Source organism: Anastrepha obliqua, chromosome 4 (genome assembly GCF_027943255.1).
Source record: "Anastrepha obliqua isolate idAnaObli1 chromosome 4, idAnaObli1_1.0, whole genome shotgun sequence".
NCBI classification, from domain to species: domain Eukaryota; kingdom Metazoa; phylum Arthropoda; class Insecta; order Diptera; family Tephritidae; genus Anastrepha; species Anastrepha obliqua.
In genome coordinates this window covers 17,058,585-17,080,432 of record NC_072895.1, presented here as the reverse complement: position 1 = coordinate 17,080,432, position 21,848 = coordinate 17,058,585, and the positions used below count along the sequence as shown (strand labels likewise).

Genomic DNA, 21,848 nt, shown 5'->3' with positions numbered 1-21,848 from the left:
TTAAGTGAATCGCGCTCTCACCTTAACCTTCTCTTTATTTGCAACGCATTTTCTGTGCCACTCTTTCCCAACCATATGAGCATGCAACTTTCAACCAGTTAACTTCTTGGCTCATACTACTAACCAACATAACAACAGCGACAAATTTAGTCACAAACGTAGCGTGCAGGAAGACACTTCCAACCAAGGAGGCAAGTTGTAGCCGCGACAACAGCTAAAGTGTGGAAAGAACGGACTTATACCAAATAAGGCGGAAGTACCGCACGATTTGCAAAATTGTTAACTAAAGGAAATTTTCAAAAATGGCGAAATTGGCAGCTATTTTGTTGCATGTAAGTGTTAAATGTGGCAATTAGCCATAAAACCAACTCAAACGTCAGCATGTGAACTCACGCAAGCAATACAATATTTATATACGTGCTTATGTATGTTTGTGTGTATGTGTGTAAGCAGTGTTTACAAGTGCATAGCTTTATTGGGTTAAGTGTGGATGGAAAGGCGTTATGTAGGTCAGCGAGTAGCAGCGCTATTGCACATCCTCAGCTACGCATGCGTGTATGTATATGTGTGTTGCCGAATTGCCGGTGTGTGTGTGTATGTGTGGCCTAATGTTCATTTCAATTAACAAATCTTCCAAAAATCTCGCGCCTTTTACTTTAAGTGAAGTTTGTGTTTTCCTTTTTGACATAATTTCTACTTGCATACAAACAGCCAAACAGCCAAATTGAAATGCCAATGACAACCGTTGCCAGCAACAACACGCAAGCACGACAATAATATTAACTACTAAGCAAACCATAGTTCGCCGGGAAACGTGCGGTGGCTCAGTTGCCAATTGTCGCTTTCGAAAACTTTTTTGTTTGGGGCGTTGCTTTGCAATGTGTTTGGAATTCCAATTGTTGCTGGAAAAAAAGTCATCACGAAGCTTTGTATGTATTTCTCCGATTTCATGAAGCAACTCATAGAGGCCCGAAAAACACAAACTTTAAGTGCCAAATCACACTATTTAAATGACAAAAACGGCAACTGAGCTTGCAGGTGGTTGACAGTTTTTTAGGCCAACTTAAAGTAGATATGAAATTGTTTGTAACTAAGTACAGTGGCGAACATAAAATTTCGCACATTTACAGAAATAAATTGTTGTTGATATTTTTTGGAATTTAATTTATGCTCTTCATAGTTTCTTTTTGCGCGCCGTGATGTCTTGTAATTTAAAAAAGTGGGTTTACGAAATATTGTAATATCACTATCATATTGGCTTGTTTGGAAAGTAATTGCCGATTTTGCATATAGATGGAGTTGATAATTGTTTTGAACAGCTCGTGACTATTTATTTTATTTTTTTCTTTTGACAGTTATTAGCTGTCACTTTTAGCTTGCTTTAGAAAAAAAAGTATGCGAAATTTTGTGGGCAAAAAGTAAGGTGAATTTATTTGTCAAACTTCGCGGGATTAAAATTTCGCTCTAGTTATTTTTTCCATGAGTTGCCAGCACTGTTAATAACATCGGGGCCAACTTTCATGTGAATGTCATTATCAGTAATATATTTACGCTTGTGTTTACCAAACGACCAAGAGTCCATTTTTCGATTTTTACTATGTCTGATTTCATTGAGCAGAGAAGTGCCATCAAATTTTGTTTGCGGAATGAAATTTCGGCTGCGGAAACGTTAAGAATGTTGCAGAAGGCATTTGGTGATTCGACCATGTCGCAGAAAAATGTTTATAAGTGGTACAAAGACTTCAAAAAGGGTCGAGAACGTGTTGATGACTTGGAGCGCTCCGGACGACCATCGACGTCAACAGATGACCAACACGTCAATAAAGTGAAGGAGTTAGTGCTCAAAAATCGTCGGTTGACTGTTAAAGACCTCACTGATATGATCGGAATATCAGAAGGATCTGTGAAAACCATTTTGAAAGATCATTTGAGCCTACGAAAAGTCAAATCTCGTTTGGTACCGAAAACTCTCAATTTCTTGGAAAAAAGTCGTCGCGTTTGTGTATGTGAAACAATGCTTTCAGACTATCAGGACAAGCTCAAATGCAACATTACGGGAGATGAGACTTGGATTTATGCTTACGACCCTGAAACAACCGACCAATGAAGCGAATATCGTGCTAAAGGCGAGGCCAGACCGAAAAGAGCATGTCAAAGTCGTTCAAAAATAAAGGTCATGATGACAGTTTTTTTTCGATTTTCGTGGTGTGGTGCACTATGAATTCCTTCCACCTGGCCAAACAGTTAATAAGGAATATTATTTGAGCGTTATGCGTCGTTTACGTGAAGCAATTCGCCTAAAAAGACCAGAATTATGGGCCAACAACTCTTGGATTTTGCATCACGATAATGCACCGTCTCACACTGCACTCGTTCTTCGTGACCATTTCGCCAAAAATTCCACGCATATCGTTCCGCAACCACCGTATTCGCCTGATTTGGCTCCGTGTGACTTCTGGCTATTCCCAAAACTCAAGAGACCACTCCGGGGAACGCGTTTCGAGTCGATTGAGGAGATAAAAGCTGAATCGAAGAAGGTGCTGATGGCTATACCGGAAATGGACTATTTGGCATGTTTCGGGGATTGGAAAAATCGTTGGCATAAGTGTATTTCATCGAGAGGTGATTATTTTGAAGGGGATGAAATTGATTTACAAGAATAAATAAAGATTTTTCATTTAACAATCAAATTCACCTTACTTTTTGCCCACAGTATTTGTTTGTTTTTGGCCTCAATTTTAATATGGAGTCCACAAAAGTGTATTTTCGTCATATTTTACTTTATTATTTCCATAAAGGAAAAAGGGCAGAGAAGATTACTAAAAACTTGCGTGATTTGTATGGTGATAAAGCCTTAAAAGAAACACAGTGTCGAAATTGGTTTATCAAATTCCGTTTGGAAATTTTTCACTTAAAAATGAATCACGTTCAGGTCGGCCAAGTGATGTCGCTGAAGAAGTTATCAAGGCTTTAATCGAATTGGATCGTCATGTAACTTTGCGTGTGATTGGAGAGAAGTTAAATATAACAAAATCAACCGTTCATGAGCATCTAAAGAGTCTTGAACTGGTAAAAAACCTTGATATTTGGGTACCACATGAATTGAAAGAAATTCATTTAACAAACCGAATCAACGCTTGTGATATGCATTTTAAACACAATGAAGTCGATCCATTTTTGAAGCGGATTATCACTGGTGATGAAAAATGCATTGTTTACAATAACGTCAATCGGAAACTATCATAGTCCAAGCATGATGAAGCCCCACAAACCACCAAAAGAAGATTATGCTGTCAGTTTGGTAGGACTGGAAGGGTGTGATATATTTTGAGTTGCTTCATAGGAACCAAACGATTAATTCGGATGTCTACTACCAACAATTGGACAAATTTAATACAGCCATCAACGAGAAGCGACCAAAATTGATCAATCATAAAAGTGCCATATTTCATCAGGCCAACGCTAGACCGCATACATCTTTGGTCACTCGCCAAAAAACTGAGATAGCTTGGCTGAGAACTTTTGATGCATCCAACATATAGCCCTGACCGTACACCGTCAGACTACCATTTGTGTCGGTCTTTGCAGAACTCCTTAAATGGTAACACTTTCGGCAATGGCGAGGCTATAAAATCACACTTGGTTCAGTTTTTTGCAAATAAAAGCCAGAAGTTCTGTGAGCGCGGAATAATGAATTTGCCAGAAAGATGGCAAAAGGTCATCGATGAAAATGGAAAATATATAATTGATTAAAGTTCATTCTAAGTTTTAATAAAAATGTATTTACTTTGCTTTAAAAAATCGGCAAATTCTTTGCGGACAACCCAAAAGCTTGGGGAAGTGATTAGCTGTTATAAACAACATTAACATAAAAAGAAGCACGCAATCTCACTACTTGTCTGAATTTTTACATCCACCACTGTACATACATACATTACTGCACTTGAGTGTGTACGTGTAGCAATGGCCAAAGATGATAAAATGCAAGTTTTGGCCATCCAAAGCAAAATTGTGCGAGTAAATTTGGCTATTACGTCACGGGGGATTTGTCAGAAAAGTTTCTCTTGTTTTTGTTGTTGTTGTAGCAGCATAAACGTTCGCCATGCATGGACGAGGAATGCTGCTGGAGTGACGGGCTTTGGTCGGATATAAATCCGGGTCGTTCCGGTTACGTAGAACCGACTGTGATGGGAACGAAAAATTTCTCTTCGAATCAGTCGTTGTTCAGACTATCCATGAGAAACGACTGCGTTGAATTTTTCGTTTCAGCAACACAATCTCAGTGTTTGCCCACTTCTCTTCTAAATAAGCCGCCCTTATAACCCCTGTTACGTCAGCGAATCAGCTGATTTTTTTTCAAATTCACTGAAAGCCGTGTAACGGTTTGATGTTGGTCACACCTTCGCATTGTGTGCATTGTGGAAATAGTAGCATTTTTATATTGAGACTTTGAAATTAACCTCATAGCTACACTTTTTCCAAATTAGGTTAGAAAGGATCTGTTAAAACAGAAATGTCAGGTGGAGACCGCAAATTTTCACTATTGAAATATATCTGTCTTACCAAATTTCTCGAAATCATTGTTTTTGTTGTTGTAGCAGCTTACTAAACCCTGTCAGTGCAATCTATTGTAGTTACCGGTTGTCTTCGTCTAGCTCATCTAACGGTAGGCCCAAGAAATTTCCTGTTTCGACAGGTTGGATCCAGAGGGAGAGGGGTGTTAGGCGAGTAGGTTTGATGGAGCATGTGAAAAGGGGGTGCCTTCACATTCTGGACATATATTGGATATGTCAGGGTCAATTCTGGATAGGTAGGAGTTTAACCTGTTACAGTATCCAGAACCTAATTGTGCCAAGGTAGCGCGTGTCTTTCGGGGTAGCTGAATGTTTTTGTTGTTGTTGTAGCAGTAACTTTGGATCTCTTCTTCTGCTATGGGTGGTGGTTGGACTCCGATTACGGCTTTCGGAGGTCGGAAGCTTAAGAAGGTGGTTAGTGTCATCCGATAAATGTCGTTAATTGTCTGTCTAAACCCTGTCCGGTCCAGTAGTTATCGGTTAGTATTGTACTGGAGCTCGTCGGAATAGTTGAAGAGATACATACCTCCTGACGTGCCTGGGAGGAGGCTCAGGATCTAGCAGGTGTCTACAGGTGTGAAACCTACGGTAGCCCCCGCGTCGACACTGTTTTCTGAGCATTTTGTTGTGCTCCTTTGCTGGAAGCATCTGTGCTTCATTAGGTAGGTGTTGTAAGAGGGACATCAGCAGGCATCCCGTGGCTTTATCCACTGCAAATCACTACTTCCAGGCGACCAGGCAGGCGCAACATAATTTAGAATCGGCCGACCAATAGCTTTAAATGTCGCCAGCAACATTACTTTGTCTTTGCCCCAAGTACTGCCGGCTAGCGATTTGAGAACCTTGTTGCGGCTTTCGCCTTTAGTAGCAATTGCGGTTGCGTGCGCAGAAAAGGAGAGCAAACTATCGTACCCTTTTTGGGTGTTTGGCCGAGCTCCTTCACCTATTTTGTGGCGTGCGTCTTGATGTTGTTCCACAAATGGAGGGACCTACAGTTTCAAGCCGATTCAGAACGGCAGATATTTTTATGAGGAGCTTTTTCATGGCAGAAATACACTCGGAGGTTTACCATTACCCGCCGAGGGGCGATCGCTATTAGAAAAACCTTTTTCATAATTTTTGTGTTTCACCGAGATTTGAACCTACGTTCCCGTGAATTCCGAATGGTAGTCACGCACCAACCCATTCGGCTACTATCGAAATTAACTCTCAAAATTTTGGGACTGGCATTACTGTTTCATCGACTTTAACCTTAAGCTGTAGTTTGACCTCCTTTGTCCTGGTGGTAAAAAGGCTTGTCGTGTATTTAGTGGGAGAAAGTTGTAAATTCCTCGCAGGGAAAAAGCGTGAAAGACTGGTGAGGTAATCGTTTGCTTTGGCGCACAGACCATCGATGCCATCGCCCGAAGCCATTAACGAACTATCGTAAGCATAGCAGGCCAGGGAGCCCCCTTGAAAAGCAAAGAACACCACCAACACTTTCTGTTATTCTTCGTTTCCACGACAGTCGGTTCTACGTTGCCGAAACGACCCGGATTTATATCCGGCCAAGGACTGTCCCTCCAGCAGCATTCCCCGTATGTAAGTATGGGGAATGTTTATGCTGCTACAACAACAACCATCACTTTCTTAAGATCAGCTGTCATATCGTAGTTTGATAACTCAATTCTCATTTTACTGCCTTATGGGCGATTACAGCGATCTGCTTTGCTTGATGCCATTTTGAAAATGAAATATTAATAGTAAGTTTCCACCGCAGCCGCTAGCGTGTTCTCTGCCGCTATCGTGTTCTTAGCGCAAACACGAAACAAAACTCCTGTCAAATCCCATACAAAATTAAAACACAACTCCATACCTAAACTCACTTTCAAAGCGTGTTTTGTGGGTTTGCGTCTAATTTAAAGCGTGTTTTGTTGGGTTTGCGTCTAATTTAATTATTAAGTGGTGGCAATGTTGCTCATTTTCCTCATTTATTATTGCATTCTTATCGAAACATGGCAACCATTCGGAATTCACAGAGAGGTCGTTGGTTCGAATCTCGGTGAAAGCAAAATTAATAAAAACATTTTTCTAATAGCGGTCGCCCCTCGGCAGGCAATGACAAACCTCCGAGTGTATTTCTGCCATGAAAAAAATCTGCTCATAAACATATCATAAAACAAAATGAAATAAATGTATAAAAAAAAAAAAAATTTTTTGTGATTCGAACCAAGGATTTCGGATCGGAAGCCCACATTGCTAGCCGCTGGGCTATCGCGCTGTGCTGTCGCCGCAAAATAATGTATCATAAATCTGCTTACCATACCAAAGACCATACACTTTGCAAACACATTTCGGTGGAAACAGTTGACAGTTCTCCTAAACACAACTCCTGCAAACACGGTGTTTACTTTTGGTGGAAACGCCGTATAACTCTTGCAATTGCTGCAGTTGAAATCATTAAATAAGCGAATCTTATCTATAAAAACTTTACAAATTAGTTATAAGTGGCCATAAAAATATTTTTATGGACAATTAAATTTTGTAATCACTGCTATTTAATTTTTGTATATTTTTTCTTTTATTTGCATTTCTCAGTTGTTGCTGTTCATTGCGTGTACGTGGAAATTTGGATACGCTACAGTACAGCCACGGGCACCCAATTTCCAATATTTCGAGAGGTAGGTTGAACTATATAAAATGGTTATACCGGAGCGCTCTACTGTATACTGATTACACAACAGCTATTCGCAATAACAAACGCAACCGTTATAGACATCACAGAGTACCCTTCTCTTTTAATTGAGAAGTGCTGAATATCTCAACAACCTCATCGTGAGTTTCGCGCGTAAAAAAATTCGACCGATTTTTTGTTTTCAGTGGTCGGTTTTGTTGACATTTTTGAGTAATTCATAGCTGCGGCCAATCAGGGCTATTTACAGGGTTACCAAAAAATCTCAGATATAGAGGTAAAAAATTTGCTGCTATACTTGGATCTCACGAAACGGATCTGGATCAAAAAAAGAGACTCCACACGAGAACAGGGATAGTAAAACGGCGCTAAAGCTAATAAGGATCATTTCAATAGAAATACTCAATCACTTCAACAACAACAACAATAACCAAAGCGCAATGTTTTCAAAAATGCACAAAAAATAAATCTAAAAGATTTAAATCAGACGATCGTGCAGGTCGTAGTACAAATTACGTTTCGGATGGTGACAAAAAGCTTGAAGATCGCTTAAAAGTCTTTAGTGGTGCGTTTATTACTCTCGGTGACTCGGGAAAATCTCTCTATACAAAGTTGGCAGAGGAATTTTTTTTCCTCGAATTCAGCACAAATAACACCACACAAAACTTCAGCCAGCTACTATAAAAGTATCCAATTAAAAAATGAGCTTAAGGACTATTTACTTGGGATACCTCCAAACTTTGTTCCATACTATTTTTTTTTTTTGGTTTTCCTTGTTGACTCCGCTCGGGAGCATAGGTCCTCGACAAGATTCTTCCATCGTACACGGTTCTGGGATGTTGTTTTTACACCATTACGCCATTCCATGTGATGTCGGCATCTGGTAGCTCGCGAAACATCGATCTGCACCAAGAAATCTTTGGCCGACCGCCACCTCTGTTCCCTTGTGGGGGTTCCAGTCCAGTAGCATTCTCGTGATTCTATCTGTTGGTTTTCTAAGCGTGTGACCTATCCATCGCCACTTTCTGCGTTTGATTTGCCACGGATGAGTTCCCCATTCGTTGATCTCCACAGCGCGTCGTTGCTGATGGTGTTCGGCCAGAATATTCTACAGATGAGGCGGAGGCATTTTTTGACGAGAGATTGTAGCCCTGTGGGATGGAGTTAGAAACCAGCCATGTTTCACCTCCGTACAACAATACTGCCTTCACACATGAGCTGAATAATCGCAGTTTAGAGCTCCTGGGAATCAATATTATTGCCTCCTTAAATATTTTATATTATTATTTCAATAAGCTAAGCTTTTTACAATTTAAAAATTAACTCAATATGTCTTGAATTTTTCAGACCCAAGTACCGTTACCCTTACTATGATGAGAATGGTCGAGGAAAGCTGCTCTATGGCTACGGTGGCCCGGATTTGTATCAATACAAAACATATACCCCACTGGAGGGTATACATTAGAAAATTCTCCTTATGGCAGTAAACCCCATACAGGCGTATACGTACAGTTATACCTAAAAATGCTAGTACTTAAAAATATTCTAATTTATTTTAAATGTCTTATTAAGTTAATTCCATTTTCATTTAATCAAAATTTTTATCATACCTACTAAAGTAAATACATAAATGTTAATAAAGGAATAGTAAAAAGATCCAAATTTTTCACCTCCTCCAATATTTTCTTCCTTGACATAATGTGTCAAAGTTTCAGGCCAATCAGAGCAGAATTGAGGGAGTTACAGACATTTTTCCAGCCCTACGTGAAATTTGTCATATATTTTTAAAACCTTTAAGGGGGTAGTATGGTATTTTTGTTTTTTTTCATTTTTTTTTTTTTTTTTTAAATTATTCTATAACATCTTAAGATTATTGTGTGAAAGTTTGAAGTGCATTAGAGTAAAATTGACAAAGACACAAAGGATTAAGTATCTACCTCTCCAACCGGATTTCACGCTGCCGAAAATAGCTACCTAATCTTTAAACGCGTTTTTCTCACACTTGCCTTTTTTACGGTCGGTGTCCACTGTAGATTCATATCTACTGCACCGATTCTTTTCAAATTTGGTTTTTTTGTTTCTTTACTTTATTCACGAGGTAATGACGTCGAGTTTTTTTTTTTTAATTTTGTCATATTTTAAAACAACAATGTTTTCAAGTTTTTTTTATGAAAAATTGGTGTTTTGACTTTAAAAAATTAAAAAAAAAAAAAAAAAAAATTCGACGTTGTTACCTGCGAAACTTTATTAGCTGATGAAATCAATTTGGTTTTTTGATTTTAGTTGATCCAGTAATGAGTTCTGAGGGACACCGCAATAAAACTTTTTTATGAGACGTCCGCGAAGATTCGCTGCCACCAACTCATTTCTTCATAAAAATCAATGAAAATTTCACACAATATTCTTTAAATATGACTTTATAATGAAGTAATTTTAAAATTTTGAATAAATCAACTGTGTCGACAAAAAAATATGCTTGTTTTACACCGAATTAACCATACTACCCCCTTAACTCCTTTTCAACAGCACAAAAAAATAACCCATGCAGACACCTGCTTGAGCCTGAGCCACCTCCCAGGCACGTCAGGAGGCACCTCCTTAACTACGCGAACGAGATCCAGGACAAAACAGACCGACAATTATTGGATCGGACAGTGTACTGACAGACAATTAACGATATTCATCTGGAGACTCTAACCATTTTCTTAAGCTCCCGACCCCCGAATGCCGTCATCGGAGTCCAACCACCACCCATTGTAGATGAACAGCTCCAACTTCCCCAAGAATCCCGCGTAACCTTGGCACAATTACGTTCTGGATACTGTAGCAGGTTAAATTACTACCTATTCAGAATCGACCTCGACATACTAAACATATATCCGGTATATAAAGGCGCCTTGCACGACACTGACCACCTTTTCACATACCCCATCAAACCCACTCATCTTACACCCCTCTCCCTCTGGACCCAACCTGTTGCAACAGCAAGTTTCCTGGGCCTACAGTTAGATGAGCTAGACGAAGACGACCAGTGATTACACTACACTGATAGGACAAAGTTACTGCTACAACAACAACTACAGCGGCCTCCCTACAGTTACACTATAATTATTCTAAACATTTTCTAAAGTAATCCGAATCTTTCCAGAGAGTCTTCAAATGCTCACAATTCAAATAAATCATAATATTCGTACCATTGGAAATAAAAAAAAAAAAATATTAAATATGTAAATTTACGGCATCATTGTGAGCACTCCCAACGCAAAAGGCTTCTGGTAACGCTACCAAATTAAATTCACCACTTTAGTAACTTGGCTACACTTAATGCTACTACCCACCACCTTTCATGTCGAAAAACGATAGAGATTTGTGGCAGCCGGTGAATTTGGTGATTATTGTAAACGCAAGTTGTAAACAAGAAAGCAAATTTTGCAAATCAAAAATACATAATTAAAAATGTCACGCAAGGAGGCACTATCACAGTTTATAAATCAAATACATGGACGGCCAGTGGTGGTTAAACTAAATAGTGGTGTAGATTATCGTGGTAAGTAGCGATTTTGTGCCTTCCCATTGCACTACTAGCGTTATTTGCGACGAAAAACCAATATGATTTCCAATTTAATTGCATTTTGTAGGTGTTCTGGCGTGTCTGGATGGTTACATGAATATCGCACTCGATCAAACCGAAGAGTATGTCAATGGTCAGCTGAAAAACAAATACGGTGATGCATTCATACGTGGTAACAATGTGCTTTATATATCCACCCAGAAACGGCGTATATGAGACTACATTAAAGAACAACAACATTTTTGCAAAATGGCCTGTAAATTTAGTTTTGCACTTTGATAAAACTTAGTTTAACATAAATAATTTAATTAATATTAAATAACTACATTTGCTTTTAGTATTTATGGCACTTTAAATTCCATTTATCGCGTTGGATAGTATGTGGTGCCGAAGTCCTTTGGGATTGCACCTTGTTGCCTCAACTCATGCAATGAGTATCCTTTGCCCAGCATATCTACTAAGTTTACGCCGCGTTTTCCATAGCGACGTTCAAAATATGGGCGCCATGCCCTTCCAAAATGTGGATTAAAGGGTATTTCGCTCTTTTGTGTAAATGGTGAGGTACCAAAAAATAAATGTTCTACATAGTCCAGTACTGCCTTCTTCTTTTGGAAGTGTTCAAGGAAGAGGTTCGCCTGTGGTGCAAGTTTTGGGTTCTGCGATGGTAAATTGCGGAAATACTCATAATTGGCTAAATCCAAATTCTGTAGATCAATGACATCAATAATGTCATGAAGTAAGGCGTGCGCGCTTTGTTGTTGCAGGAGTAAAAAACACTAAATTAAAGAGATTATTGAAATAACTTCATTCCTATGTAAACTTTATTAATTATTAGTTTGCTTATACCGTTGCAAGTATGACAACACCAATGTGTGCTATTTTTTGCATATTGCTTGTGTGTTAAACTGCTTCTTGTTGAGTATCGAATTAAACTGAATTTAATAAAAATCAATCAATTGCGCGTAACCCTTACATTTCAGGCCCCAGTGTGTCTTGTTTCAAAATATTTATTGCAAAATTTGTTACGCGGTCACTACATTGCGCGTGCAAGCGCACTTGTCCACATTATTTGCAGTATACATACATACATATATTGGCCGGTCATACTATTGTAATTAATTAGTATTCTATGCACACTATGAATGACGTTCAATGGTGTGGTAAGCAAAAACAGTAAAACTTAGTTATGATTACTGTTTATGTTATTACATGGTAGGCCAATTTTTTGTTGATTGTTGTAACATCAAATTAAATTTGGAGATAACAGAGTATGAAAATGGGTACTGCTCCGCTGAGAACTCATTTAGAAGCAACCCTACATCATAGCATAAAGTGATCCGATCTTAGTGATTTTCAGAAATAACTGAGTTTACAGTTCTGCTCAAAATTTTAGCTGAATAGCTTTAAAAATGGAAGTTATCTACATGAAAATGTAAAATAAAGACAAAACGGGGGGCATCATAAAATTTAGACGCCCTCAATTAAGTAAGTTTACCTTTTAAAACCTTTGCCCAAATTTTGAATTTGTATTAGCGTTGTTTGTCGTCATATGTACATATGTGTGTGTATGCGTATGTATATTTAATTTTCGTTTAATTTGGTTTCGTATTGTATAATAATAATAACTGTTTTAAGAAAGTTTCATTGAAAAAACCTACTACAGGGTGCGTACGGTATTTAAGAACAACTCGAGATGCTAAAACTAATTAGCTTTTATTTTGAACAAAATTTAATGAAACTTCACGAATTAACTTGTTCTGTATCTATAAAATTATTCTGAACCTTATGAACAAATGACCGGGCGCACTTAAGAAAATTAAAGCTTTATAAATCTTTGTGATTTGCTCATATAGCGACGATAAGTGCATGTCTCTTCATTTTTTGAGTTAAGTTGTAGTCCTCCATGTCTTATCTGAAAAGGAGCAAAAAGAAAAATAACGGTTTCGAGATGCTACACATATGCATGTACTTGAATATCGTTTGCACCCAGTATATAAAGTAAGAAATAGTAGCAGATTGTGAGTAATCACGCACACAATGAAAACTTTCGTTTGATTCGGCCTATAGGCTGAAAGAATCATCGGCGCATATTCAATGTAACAGTGAATGGCGAACGCTATCGCGCTATGATAAACAACTTTTTGATGCTGGAAATTGAAGCCCGTAGTCTCCCCAACATTTGGTTCCAAGAAGACGACGCTACTTGCCATACAGCCCGTGATACAATGGATTTACTGCGTCGTCGTTTCGGTGCGCAATTTATCTCTCGTCTCGGACCAGCGGATGGGCCACCAAGATCGTGTGATATCACACCTTATTTGTGGGGGTAGGTAAAGTCTAAATGCTTCGATTGAAGAATTGGGCGCCAGCATTACTACAGTTATTCACGAAATAGCGACCGCAGTCCTCCAGTGAGTCATTCAAAATTCGTGTTTTCGGATGGCCCAATTATGGCGAAGTTGCGGCCAACATTTGAAAGTGATTATCTTTAAAAAATAAATGTCATGAATGGTATAAATGTGGATATAAGTGAAGAATACTTTCCGTTCTTTAAAAAAACCAACAGTAATGTTCGATACAGGTTTTTATGCCTATTGCAAAGGAATTCAAAAATGGAGTAGATATCGCAGAACAATGCCGAATTTCACGAATTTTCAAAACGTTTTAATTACATAAATCCATGACCGTTGACGAAACTAAGTATGTATATTATTGGAAGAATAAGCTAAACGCATTGGTGATATTAACGTTTTGAGAATACGAAAAATATATTCAATATATCCTCCATTTTTTAGTTTTTAATCAGCATAAAGTTCTATCGAACCTCAATTTTGGTTTTTTAACGAAACGGTACGCATTTACTTGTTCCGTGGTCTGGTCTGCTATTCGGCCAAAGTCTGTTACTCCAATTCATTTCAATCCTCAAACATTCGTTGGGAGGATTACAACAACAAAAACACCAGTTAAGGAGTCCCGTTAGTCTAGAACTTGATTTAGGCTATTTTAAGGAATTTTTTTTACAATAAAAAAAATAAAAACGATATTTAAATTTTTTAGGCTTTTTATTTAACTTTTTTTAAATACAAAAATGGAAAAAAAAATTTTATTTTAATAATTTAAAAAATTGCGCTGAAATTTACGCTAACGAAAAATTTCACCTGGACGGTGTGATCCATTTCGGCTCTTCTTTTTATCTGAAACACAAAAACCAAAAAAATTATTAATCAGCATGACTGTAGCTATGACCCGTACTAGAATAAAAAAAAATTAAACAAAATAGCGCGATTTTGAATTTGACACTCCAAAAATCGGGTATTTTTTAGGTTTTTAATCCAAAAAATACGAAATAATTGAGGCGATAGCCATTAATGTTATGAGCAACATATAAAAATTTCAGACGATTCGGTTGAATAGTTTTTTTTTTTTTTTGTTTGACAACACCAGGCCAAAAATTTTCGTTTCGAGATAAATGAGTTTAAAGTTTGAGGTACAGAAGCGCTTAATGGGCTGTAGAAGCTATAATATTGGGAATTTCCACATCAAAACTTCACAATAAATTCTTAAGATACTATACTTTCGAAATATCGAAAAAACAAAAAGTCTATCATTCCTGTCGCACGATGGTAGTAGCTGAAACAAAACCAAATAATATTAATACTAGAAAAATAAAACTTACAGTGGCTCACAGCTTATTTCCTGTGCCCGTTTACCAAAATAAAAAAGTTTAATATTTTTGTATAAACTTTATTTAGAAAAAAAACTTAAATGTACATTAAAAGATAAATTATTTCTTGTTACAAACATACATAAATAAACTTAAATTATTTCTTCTTAAGTAATATATTTACAGCAAAATCAAAATTATAAGTAAATCCACGTCACACCTTATTTCGTGTGCTTAACCAAACTAGAAAAAATATGATTTTTTTTTTAATTTATTAAGTTTTTACTAATCTAATATTTTGTAGGGTAGCCTTTTTGTTTTAATACAGCTTTTAACCGGGATTGCATGGAGCTAGCAAGTTTTCCAGTGTATTCAGGAGATATTTTCTCCGACTCCACTTGCAATGCTGTTTTTAGATCTTGTTTGTTGCTTATGTTATGTTTTCTAATTTTTTTATCCAGAATATTCCATAAATTCTCAATTACATTGAAATCAGGTGATTGTGCTGGCGTTTTTACCACATGAGGGCAATTCCATATAAGCCACCGTTGCACTAATTCCGACTTATGCTTCGGATCATTGTCCTGATAGAACCTGAACCTGTCCCGAATGCCTAATTTTTCAGCACTTTGTAGTAAATTATTTTTTAATAAATTCAAATAAACTGTGTTATCCATAATTTCGTCGATAAAAACCAAGTTTCCGACACCAGCTGTTGACATGCAGCCCCAAACCATTACATGGCCCCCACCGTGTTTTACTGTACCACGCAGATTCTTCGGGTCCAGCTCCGCGTTGGGCTTACGCCAAACAAAAGACTTCCCATCGGAACCAAAGAGGTTGAGTTTGCTTTCGTCGACGAAAATAACGCCATTCCAAAAGGTTTGGTCTTTATTAACATGGTTTTCGGCAAACTCCACCCTTAATCTTCTGTTACGCTCATTAACAAACGGTTTGTTTCGAGCTGTACGACCATGGAAAACAGCTTTGCGCAGAATTCTTCTTATTGTTTCAGGATTACATGAATTTTTCTTAATATCCACCTTTCATCAGCTTCTGTAAAAATTTTGTTTGGAGCTTGGCGGCCTTTGTCAACCACTCTTTTTTCACGAGAAAAGCGTTGAATAATGTGCTGTACTGTGGAAGTACTTAAATTTACAATTTCAGCAATTTTTTTCTGCGACTTTCCATTTTTGTAATGCGTAATCACTAATTCGCGCCTTTCAATCGACGTACGACGACTCATCACGGTATTTTTAAATTAAGCTGGACAACCGACTACTTTCAATGTGTAAACTAAATAAGGATATAATCTAATATACTATGCAAAACAAATTTCCTATAATTGCTAACCGGTTTACTGGCGCCGATAACGGTAAAAGTGAACACAGGAAATAAGCTGTGACGTCAATTTACCTAGTATTCTATTTTTGTTGTAAATATTCTACTAAAGCAGAAAAAATTTGAATGCATTTATACATGTTTGTAATTAGAAATAATTTATCTTTGATTGTGCATTTAAATTTTTTTTTTAAGTAAATCAAATAAAAATAATTTTACAATTCTTTACTTTAACATACAGCCACACGAAAGAGGTGTGAGCCACTGTACATAGCAGCTACTCGCCGACTTAAGGGGGTCTTCTAGTCTAGAGGCCCGAATTTCGAGCATTTTTTGACGATGAATAAAAAAAAGCTATTGATATTTTTGAGATACATTTTTTTATCATTTATTTATTTATATTTTAGGAGCACACAAAATAAATTTGAAAAAAAAAAAATGAATTTTGATAGAGTTATGCGTCCTTGAAGTGGAAGGGGGGAAAAAAGGCAGTGCCCTCGTCGTCACGATTTCTACCCTTGTGGTCATCTGAAAAAAAAAAAAATACAAGTTCTTAATTAATATGAATGTCATTATCGTATGAACCAGAAAAAACGGAAAAAAAAATTTTTTCCATAAAATGGCGGCTACTCAAAAAATTGAGGTCGATTTTTCTCTTATTTTTAAGCTTTCTCGAATTGTTTACACATATTAAAAAATTGAAATTTCCAGTTTTTCGAGGTTCATACGATAGAGATATATTTAAGGAATATTCATGACAAATTTCAAGCAAATCGGTTGATTAGAACTTGAGATATCGTGACAACCGTATCGAACGAAGTAGTTTCGAGAAACACGCGTTTAAAGTTTTACCGTCCCCTCAAATCAGTTTAGCTGCCACGTCACTAAAATCGTTGTAGCTTCGAAAATAATTCGAATTTTGAAAAATCCTTTTAGGGAGATATTTTTGAATAGTTAAACTATCAAATTATGAAAAAAAAAAATTTTTCGATTTTTTCAAATTTCTAGACTAGAAGACCCCCTTAAAGCTGTGTTAACCAAAACTTAGATTTAACTATTCAACTTAGTATGCGTAGAAACTTAGAGATTGTTACTCAGTACGTCATCATGATTGCAGCAGCCATATAAGTTTTTCATCGTACAGGTTTACATCGTAAAATGTTTTGTTTTGCTTGTTTAATTTGTTTTTACATTTGAAAGTTCCAGTATAACACTTCTTTAAATAAAATTGAAAGTAGAACTCCAGCTCTAAATTGCAACTCTGCTCACAATACATTTGCTAATACCGCGCAGTTTTGTACCGCATCGGTAGTACCACTTGTGTTTGGGTGCTCTAATATGCTGGTATTTAATGCCGGATATCGTGCCTGGTTATACCGCCTAGTTACGTTCGTATAACAGCGCGTTAAAAAGCTTAAACTTAAGCGTTTCGTAAATTAAATGAGAATATCCACAAACTAGCAAGAAATGCCAAATAAGTGAAAATTTTCAATTACTTGGGATTTGTGCTCGCACTTCGCCATACACGATGGATTTTCTCCGAACTGCAAGAAATCGCTAGAAATTGTAACCTGTTTGTAGCCAGATTTAGTGACTGTTATAAGAATAAACTTGAATTTGTAAATTAATAAAATGGATGTGGAGGAAATTCTCTCCAAAGACGTACGCGAACGCCACATTATTTACGATTTGAGCCCAGACAATTATAAAAATATGAAAAAAACGACTTTGGCTCGTGGGAAGCGATTTAAGTTCTTGACTGCATGTCAAATAAAATCTTTCCTCTCTCTAGTCATATTTATTAGACGTACCCGAGGTTATTCAATAAGAAAGTTGCCTTAGACCAACTAATTTAATTTTTTCAATGTGTTCCCTAAATTGTCAAAGTTAATTAACCTTTTCCTTTGTTGCTGCCTAAAGAATCCAAGCAAATATAAAAACCACGACACTGATAAATTTGACTATACGACTTTAGCATTCTCGAGAATTTAAGCAATAAAAAGTACCATAAAATTATAGAATGGAGTTGATATATTTACCAAATGCATATATATTATATACAAATGTTCTTAACTGCTTATTTTATGAAAATATTTACAAAAGTTTCTTTACAAAAATTCAAATTAAGAGGTTAGGTGGGTTACAGAGGTTCAAAAAAAGGGTATTTTTACTATTTTTTTTTAATATATACAATAATATATTTTATTTAAACAATTCAGCATATCAAAGATACATATTTAAACAGTATTTTGTGAAATTTTTATTTAAAAATTCCGAAAACTCAGCCGTTGGTACCTCATCTCCCTTATCGTCTCACAAAAAAATGCTCTTGCCGTGGACAGCATAACTCATTATTGGTTCATCTAAAATCAAAAAACCAAAAATATTTCGTTAGTACATGGATAAATCTCGTTACTGGACGAAGGAAAAAAAATTTAATTTGAATTTTTGACAGACTTTGAACAAAAAAACACTTTTTTTGGTCAAATTTTCGTCATGTGTTGGCTCGAAAAAATTAGTTGTAATAAAAAAAAAAAAATCCTTCGTTCAATAACTTGATAATGTTATTCCAAAGCTGTGTGCAAAATTTGAGCAAAATCGCTTCATAACTTTTCGATAAATCGTGTCCACCGACTTAAAAAATCGAGTTTTGAGATATACGCAGCTGCTTCTGTATACCTGCGAAACGCTGCACTGACATGGCCTGATGGGCGGAACTTCTGAAGGGTCTATCTCGTAGAATTTTACTCGGATCAATTTGAAATTTTAGGAGAATATTTTAAACATATTATACTATTTAATAAGACAAAAAAAATCGATTTTTTTAATTTTTCAAACCCACCTAACCCCTTAACCAACTCTTGGTCACCGTAGTGTACAACATTAACGTCGTGTCGCTTGGTTTTGTTGCTTTCGATGTGTTCAGACCATATTGCGGCATTAGTTTTCTATTCTGAGCAATGACAAAAAACATGATTAGAAATAAAACAGAAGTAAAAACACAAAGTGTAATAGATATCCGTATAAATACCAACCATTTCACAAGATAGCTTCAAATAATTTGCTGGTTATTAGTTTACAAAGCTGAATATATGAATATCAATTTTACTCTTAAATGCCTGTTAGAAGTGCAGTATTTATATAACATAAAAAATAAAGTTCTCATTTAGTTTCTAATGCGCCCATTATAACATTCACAAGTGCCGACAAAAATTATTCGTGGTGGAATCAATTACGCTGGAGATTATTTTTATTGCACCATCAAGTTCAAAGTCATTATTGCATATTCTATAATTTCGTAAGCAAGTCACTATTAAGTTATTGGTCGCGAAGCAAGGCAGTAGGTAGTGAAGTTACGCCAATAAAATATCAAAATTTCTTTAAATTCCAAGTCAATAAAATTTGTTTAGTCAATTTGTGTTGGCTGAACATACACATAAATACGTTTTTTCTATTCTTAATTCTGGGACAGCAATTAAGATTTTGTGCATTTTTTTCTAACCGACTCGAGAAGTAATTAGAGTGTGCCTGAGGTATTCCCCACGTGCTTCACGCCCTTCACCTTAGACATACAAATAGTAAAATAAAAATAAAACAGGAAACGTAAATTAATTGATGTCAGCTGCATTTCTTTTAAAAATTTGCGAAAGGGAGAATTGAAAAAAGAACGATTGAAAATGTCATTGGCGACGTCAATTTTGCATCAGTCGCAGAACGACGGCGATTATACGTTGGGCCAAAAAACAATGGACATAGAGGTGAGTGGGGATAGTTGATGGGCAAGTGGGAGGCTTGATACCAGCTGGACATGTGTATTTTTAAAGGAAGTGTTTCAAATTAAAAACAAAGTGCAATAAGTAAGGGCATAGCACAAAACTCGAGCAAATACATTGTTAGCTCATTTGCGTTAAAGTTAATCAATTTGCGTATTTGTTTTAAGTGGAGTGGATTGTGTAAGTGGGAATGTGACGTTAAGAACTATTATTGCTATGCAAATTCGATTATATCGGAAGCTTACTTCAATATAAACTACGCATTCCCTAATGTATATGCTGAAATAGGTACATAGGACAAGGTGTTATGATTGTTTAAGAGTTTAAAATAACTGCTGATGCAATGAGGTGATGACTCGCAGATTATCAAAAAACTGTTATTATCCTCTGATCTACTCTATATTGTATATTGCGTTCGTTAACCAAATTGAATTTCTCATGACGTTCTGACGTGATATAAAAATAGTTTCAAAACCTTTGCCTAGGTACTTATTTTCGGCATTCGTATCTATCAATTTATTTTTTTAATTAATATTCGGCAAATCTTTTTAAATTATCAATTTCTTTTAGGAACGCAAGTCAGAGAGCTTCTGGCTTTGGAAATGGGTGTTTAATTGGACCTCTAGTTCTCCCATCATGCTACGTGCAGTTGAAAAGAAAATTTTGTCTTTCCTAAAAACGCCATACCGCGGCTTCTTTGTGGACATCGGGCCGGCAATTGGCGAAGCGGATAAAATATGGACTGTCAGCCTAAATACAGATTCAAAAGAAGTGCCTTTGGTTATGCTACACGGGTTAGGTGCTGGAGTAGCTTTGTGGGTTATGAATTTGGATGCGCTTGCTAAAGATCGTCCTGTTTACGCTATGGATGTGTTGGGCTTTGGCCGTAGTTCACGTCCAAACTTCTCCAACGATGCTCTCGTTTGTGAAAAACAATTTGTCAAGTCTGTGGAAGAGTGGCGACGAGAAATGAATATTAACAGCATGATCTTATTGGGCCATTCGATGGGCGGGTTTATCGCCTCCAGTTATGCTTTGTCTTATCCCGATAGAGTTAATCATCTCATATTAGCCGATCCGTGGGGTTTTCCGGAAAAGCCAGCCGACGGAAACAATACCCGCCAACTACCACTTTGGGTACGTGCCATAGCGTACGCGCTAACACCACTGAATCCACTATGGGCATTACGTGCTGCTGGACCGCTTGGTCAGTGGGTTGTGGAAAAGACGCGACCGGATATAATGCGTAAATTTTCTGCTGCTGTTGAAGAGGACAACAACCTATTGCCACATTATATACATCAATGCAATGCACAAACACCAAGTGGTGAGTCGGCTTTTCACACGATGATGTCGTCGTTCGGATGGGCAAAACATCCGATGGTACATCGCGCGAAAGATGTACGTGAAGGTATTCCCATAACTTTCATATATGGTTCGCGTTCGTGGATTGATTCGTCTTCGGGGGAAAAGATTAAAGCCCAGAGGCCGGATTCGAGGGTAGATATTAAAATGGTGAGCGGTGCGGGGCATCATGTGTATGCAGATAAACCAGACGTTTTTAATAGGTACGTTAACGAAGCGTGCAAAATATTTAGCAAAGACTCTGATCTACGAGATTCAACAGAATCAGATGAAGAACAGAAGAGTACATCAGCATATGTTGAAGCGCGCCAACAGCAAGAGCCAAATGCGGAGAATACGGTGCCCGGGGACCAACAACAAACAGACGAAGTGGTGACAAACATTAAACCGCAATAGTACTCTAATTAAATGACAATTAGTCACACGGCACACACTTTATACCTGCAGTCAGTTTAATTTTTTAACCTATCTATTTTAGTCAATAAATAGAACATAGTATTAGCCCAAATATTTTAACGAAATGTTTAATGTGCTCAGCAGGAAACTTTTACTGCTGTTCTACGTAACAATAATATTTTGACCAAGAATAAAAAGTATTCAATGGAGGCAATGTAAAGCAACTGGTGTTTATTTTGTTAAGAAAAGAAAACAAAAAAAGCAGGTAAAAAATATAAATAACCTTGAAATTTTTTAGTATAATGGCATTGTCAACCAAGTCATATTTATGTAGATATGTTATCAGCGTGAAAAGAAAGTGTACACCACGAAATTGATAAGTTACGGCTATTTATTTTGTAGGCTCAATTATTTATTTATTTTGTAGGCTCATTTATTTATTTTTTTTTTTGTATAAAAATATAGTTCATACAACAACAAGAACCATATAAAG

General features: G+C 36.8%; 4 protein-coding genes across 5 annotated transcripts; 3 read left to right on the top strand and 1 right to left on the bottom strand.

Annotated features, from left to right (window-relative positions):
- The first annotated feature begins 169 nt into the window (after window positions 1-169).
- On the top strand, window positions 170-8,775 carry LOC129245575 (uncharacterized). Its single transcript, XM_054883827.1, has 3 exons — window positions 170-332; window positions 7,152-7,234; window positions 8,593-8,775. Exons 1-3 carry the CDS (start codon window positions 303-305, stop codon window positions 8,708-8,710), a joined length of 231 nt encoding a protein of 76 aa, XP_054739802.1. The 5' UTR covers window positions 170-302; the 3' UTR covers window positions 8,711-8,775.
- A 1,814-nt stretch (window positions 8,776-10,589) lies between these two features.
- On the top strand, window positions 10,590-11,139 carry LOC129244748 (U6 snRNA-associated Sm-like protein LSm6). The gene is made up of 2 exons (XM_054882560.1): window positions 10,590-10,792; window positions 10,884-11,139. The coding sequence occupies exons 1-2, from the start codon at window positions 10,702-10,704 to the stop codon at window positions 11,030-11,032; spliced, it is 240 nt and encodes a 79-aa protein (XP_054738535.1). The 5' UTR covers window positions 10,590-10,701; the 3' UTR covers window positions 11,033-11,139.
- Window positions 11,140-11,178: 39 nt separating this feature from the next.
- LOC129244747 (uncharacterized) lies at window positions 11,179-12,202 on the bottom strand. The gene is made up of 2 exons (XM_054882559.1): window positions 11,663-12,202; window positions 11,179-11,592 (listed from the first exon to the last, which is right to left on the bottom strand). The coding sequence occupies exons 1-2, from the start codon at window positions 11,702-11,704 to the stop codon at window positions 11,179-11,181; spliced, it is 456 nt and encodes a 151-aa protein (XP_054738534.1). The 5' UTR covers window positions 11,705-12,202.
- A 6,615-nt stretch (window positions 12,203-18,817) lies between these two features.
- Window positions 18,818-21,575, top strand: LOC129245105 ((Lyso)-N-acylphosphatidylethanolamine lipase). 2 transcript variants are annotated; one of them, XM_054883091.1, is made up of 2 exons: window positions 18,818-19,579; window positions 20,165-21,575. In XM_054883091.1, the coding sequence occupies exons 1-2, from the start codon at window positions 19,499-19,501 to the stop codon at window positions 21,353-21,355; spliced, it is 1,272 nt and encodes a 423-aa protein (XP_054739066.1). In that variant the 5' UTR covers window positions 18,818-19,498; the 3' UTR covers window positions 21,356-21,575. The 2 variants fall into 2 exon arrangements, with proteins under 2 accessions (XP_054739066.1, XP_054739067.1); XM_054883092.1 differs by lacking the exon at window positions 18,818-19,579 and adding an exon at window positions 19,631-19,774.
- Window positions 21,576-21,848: the final 273 nt, after the last annotated feature.

Bases quoted from the DNA above. Each gene is read 5' to 3' on its own strand.
- LOC129245575 (XM_054883827.1), top strand. From the start codon at position 303: ATGGCGAAATTGGCAGCTATTTTGTTGCAT. The intron at 333-7,151 runs GTAAGTGTTAAA...TGCATTTCTCAG, and splicing joins TGGCAGCTATTTTGTTGCAT to TTGTTGCTGTTCATTGCGTG. The intron at 7,235-8,592 runs GTAGGTTGAACT...TGAATTTTTCAG, and splicing joins AATTTCCAATATTTCGAGAG to ACCCAAGTACCGTTACCCTT.
- LOC129244748 (XM_054882560.1), top strand. From the start codon at position 10,702: ATGTCACGCAAGGAGGCACTATCACAGTTTATAAATCAAATACATGGA. The intron at 10,793-10,883 runs GTAAGTAGCGAT...TGCATTTTGTAG, and splicing joins TAGTGGTGTAGATTATCGTG to GTGTTCTGGCGTGTCTGGAT.
- LOC129244747 (XM_054882559.1), bottom strand. From the start codon at position 11,704: ATGCAAAAAATAGCACACATTGGTGTTGTCATACTTGCAACG. The intron at 11,593-11,662 runs GTATAAGCAAAC...TCTTTAATTTAG, and splicing joins GTGTTGTCATACTTGCAACG to TGTTTTTTACTCCTGCAACA.
- LOC129245105 (XM_054883091.1), top strand. From the start codon at position 19,499: ATGTCATTGGCGACGTCAATTTTGCATCAGTCGCAGAACGACGGCGAT. The intron at 19,580-20,164 runs GTGAGTGGGGAT...AATTTCTTTTAG, and splicing joins AAAAAACAATGGACATAGAG to GAACGCAAGTCAGAGAGCTT.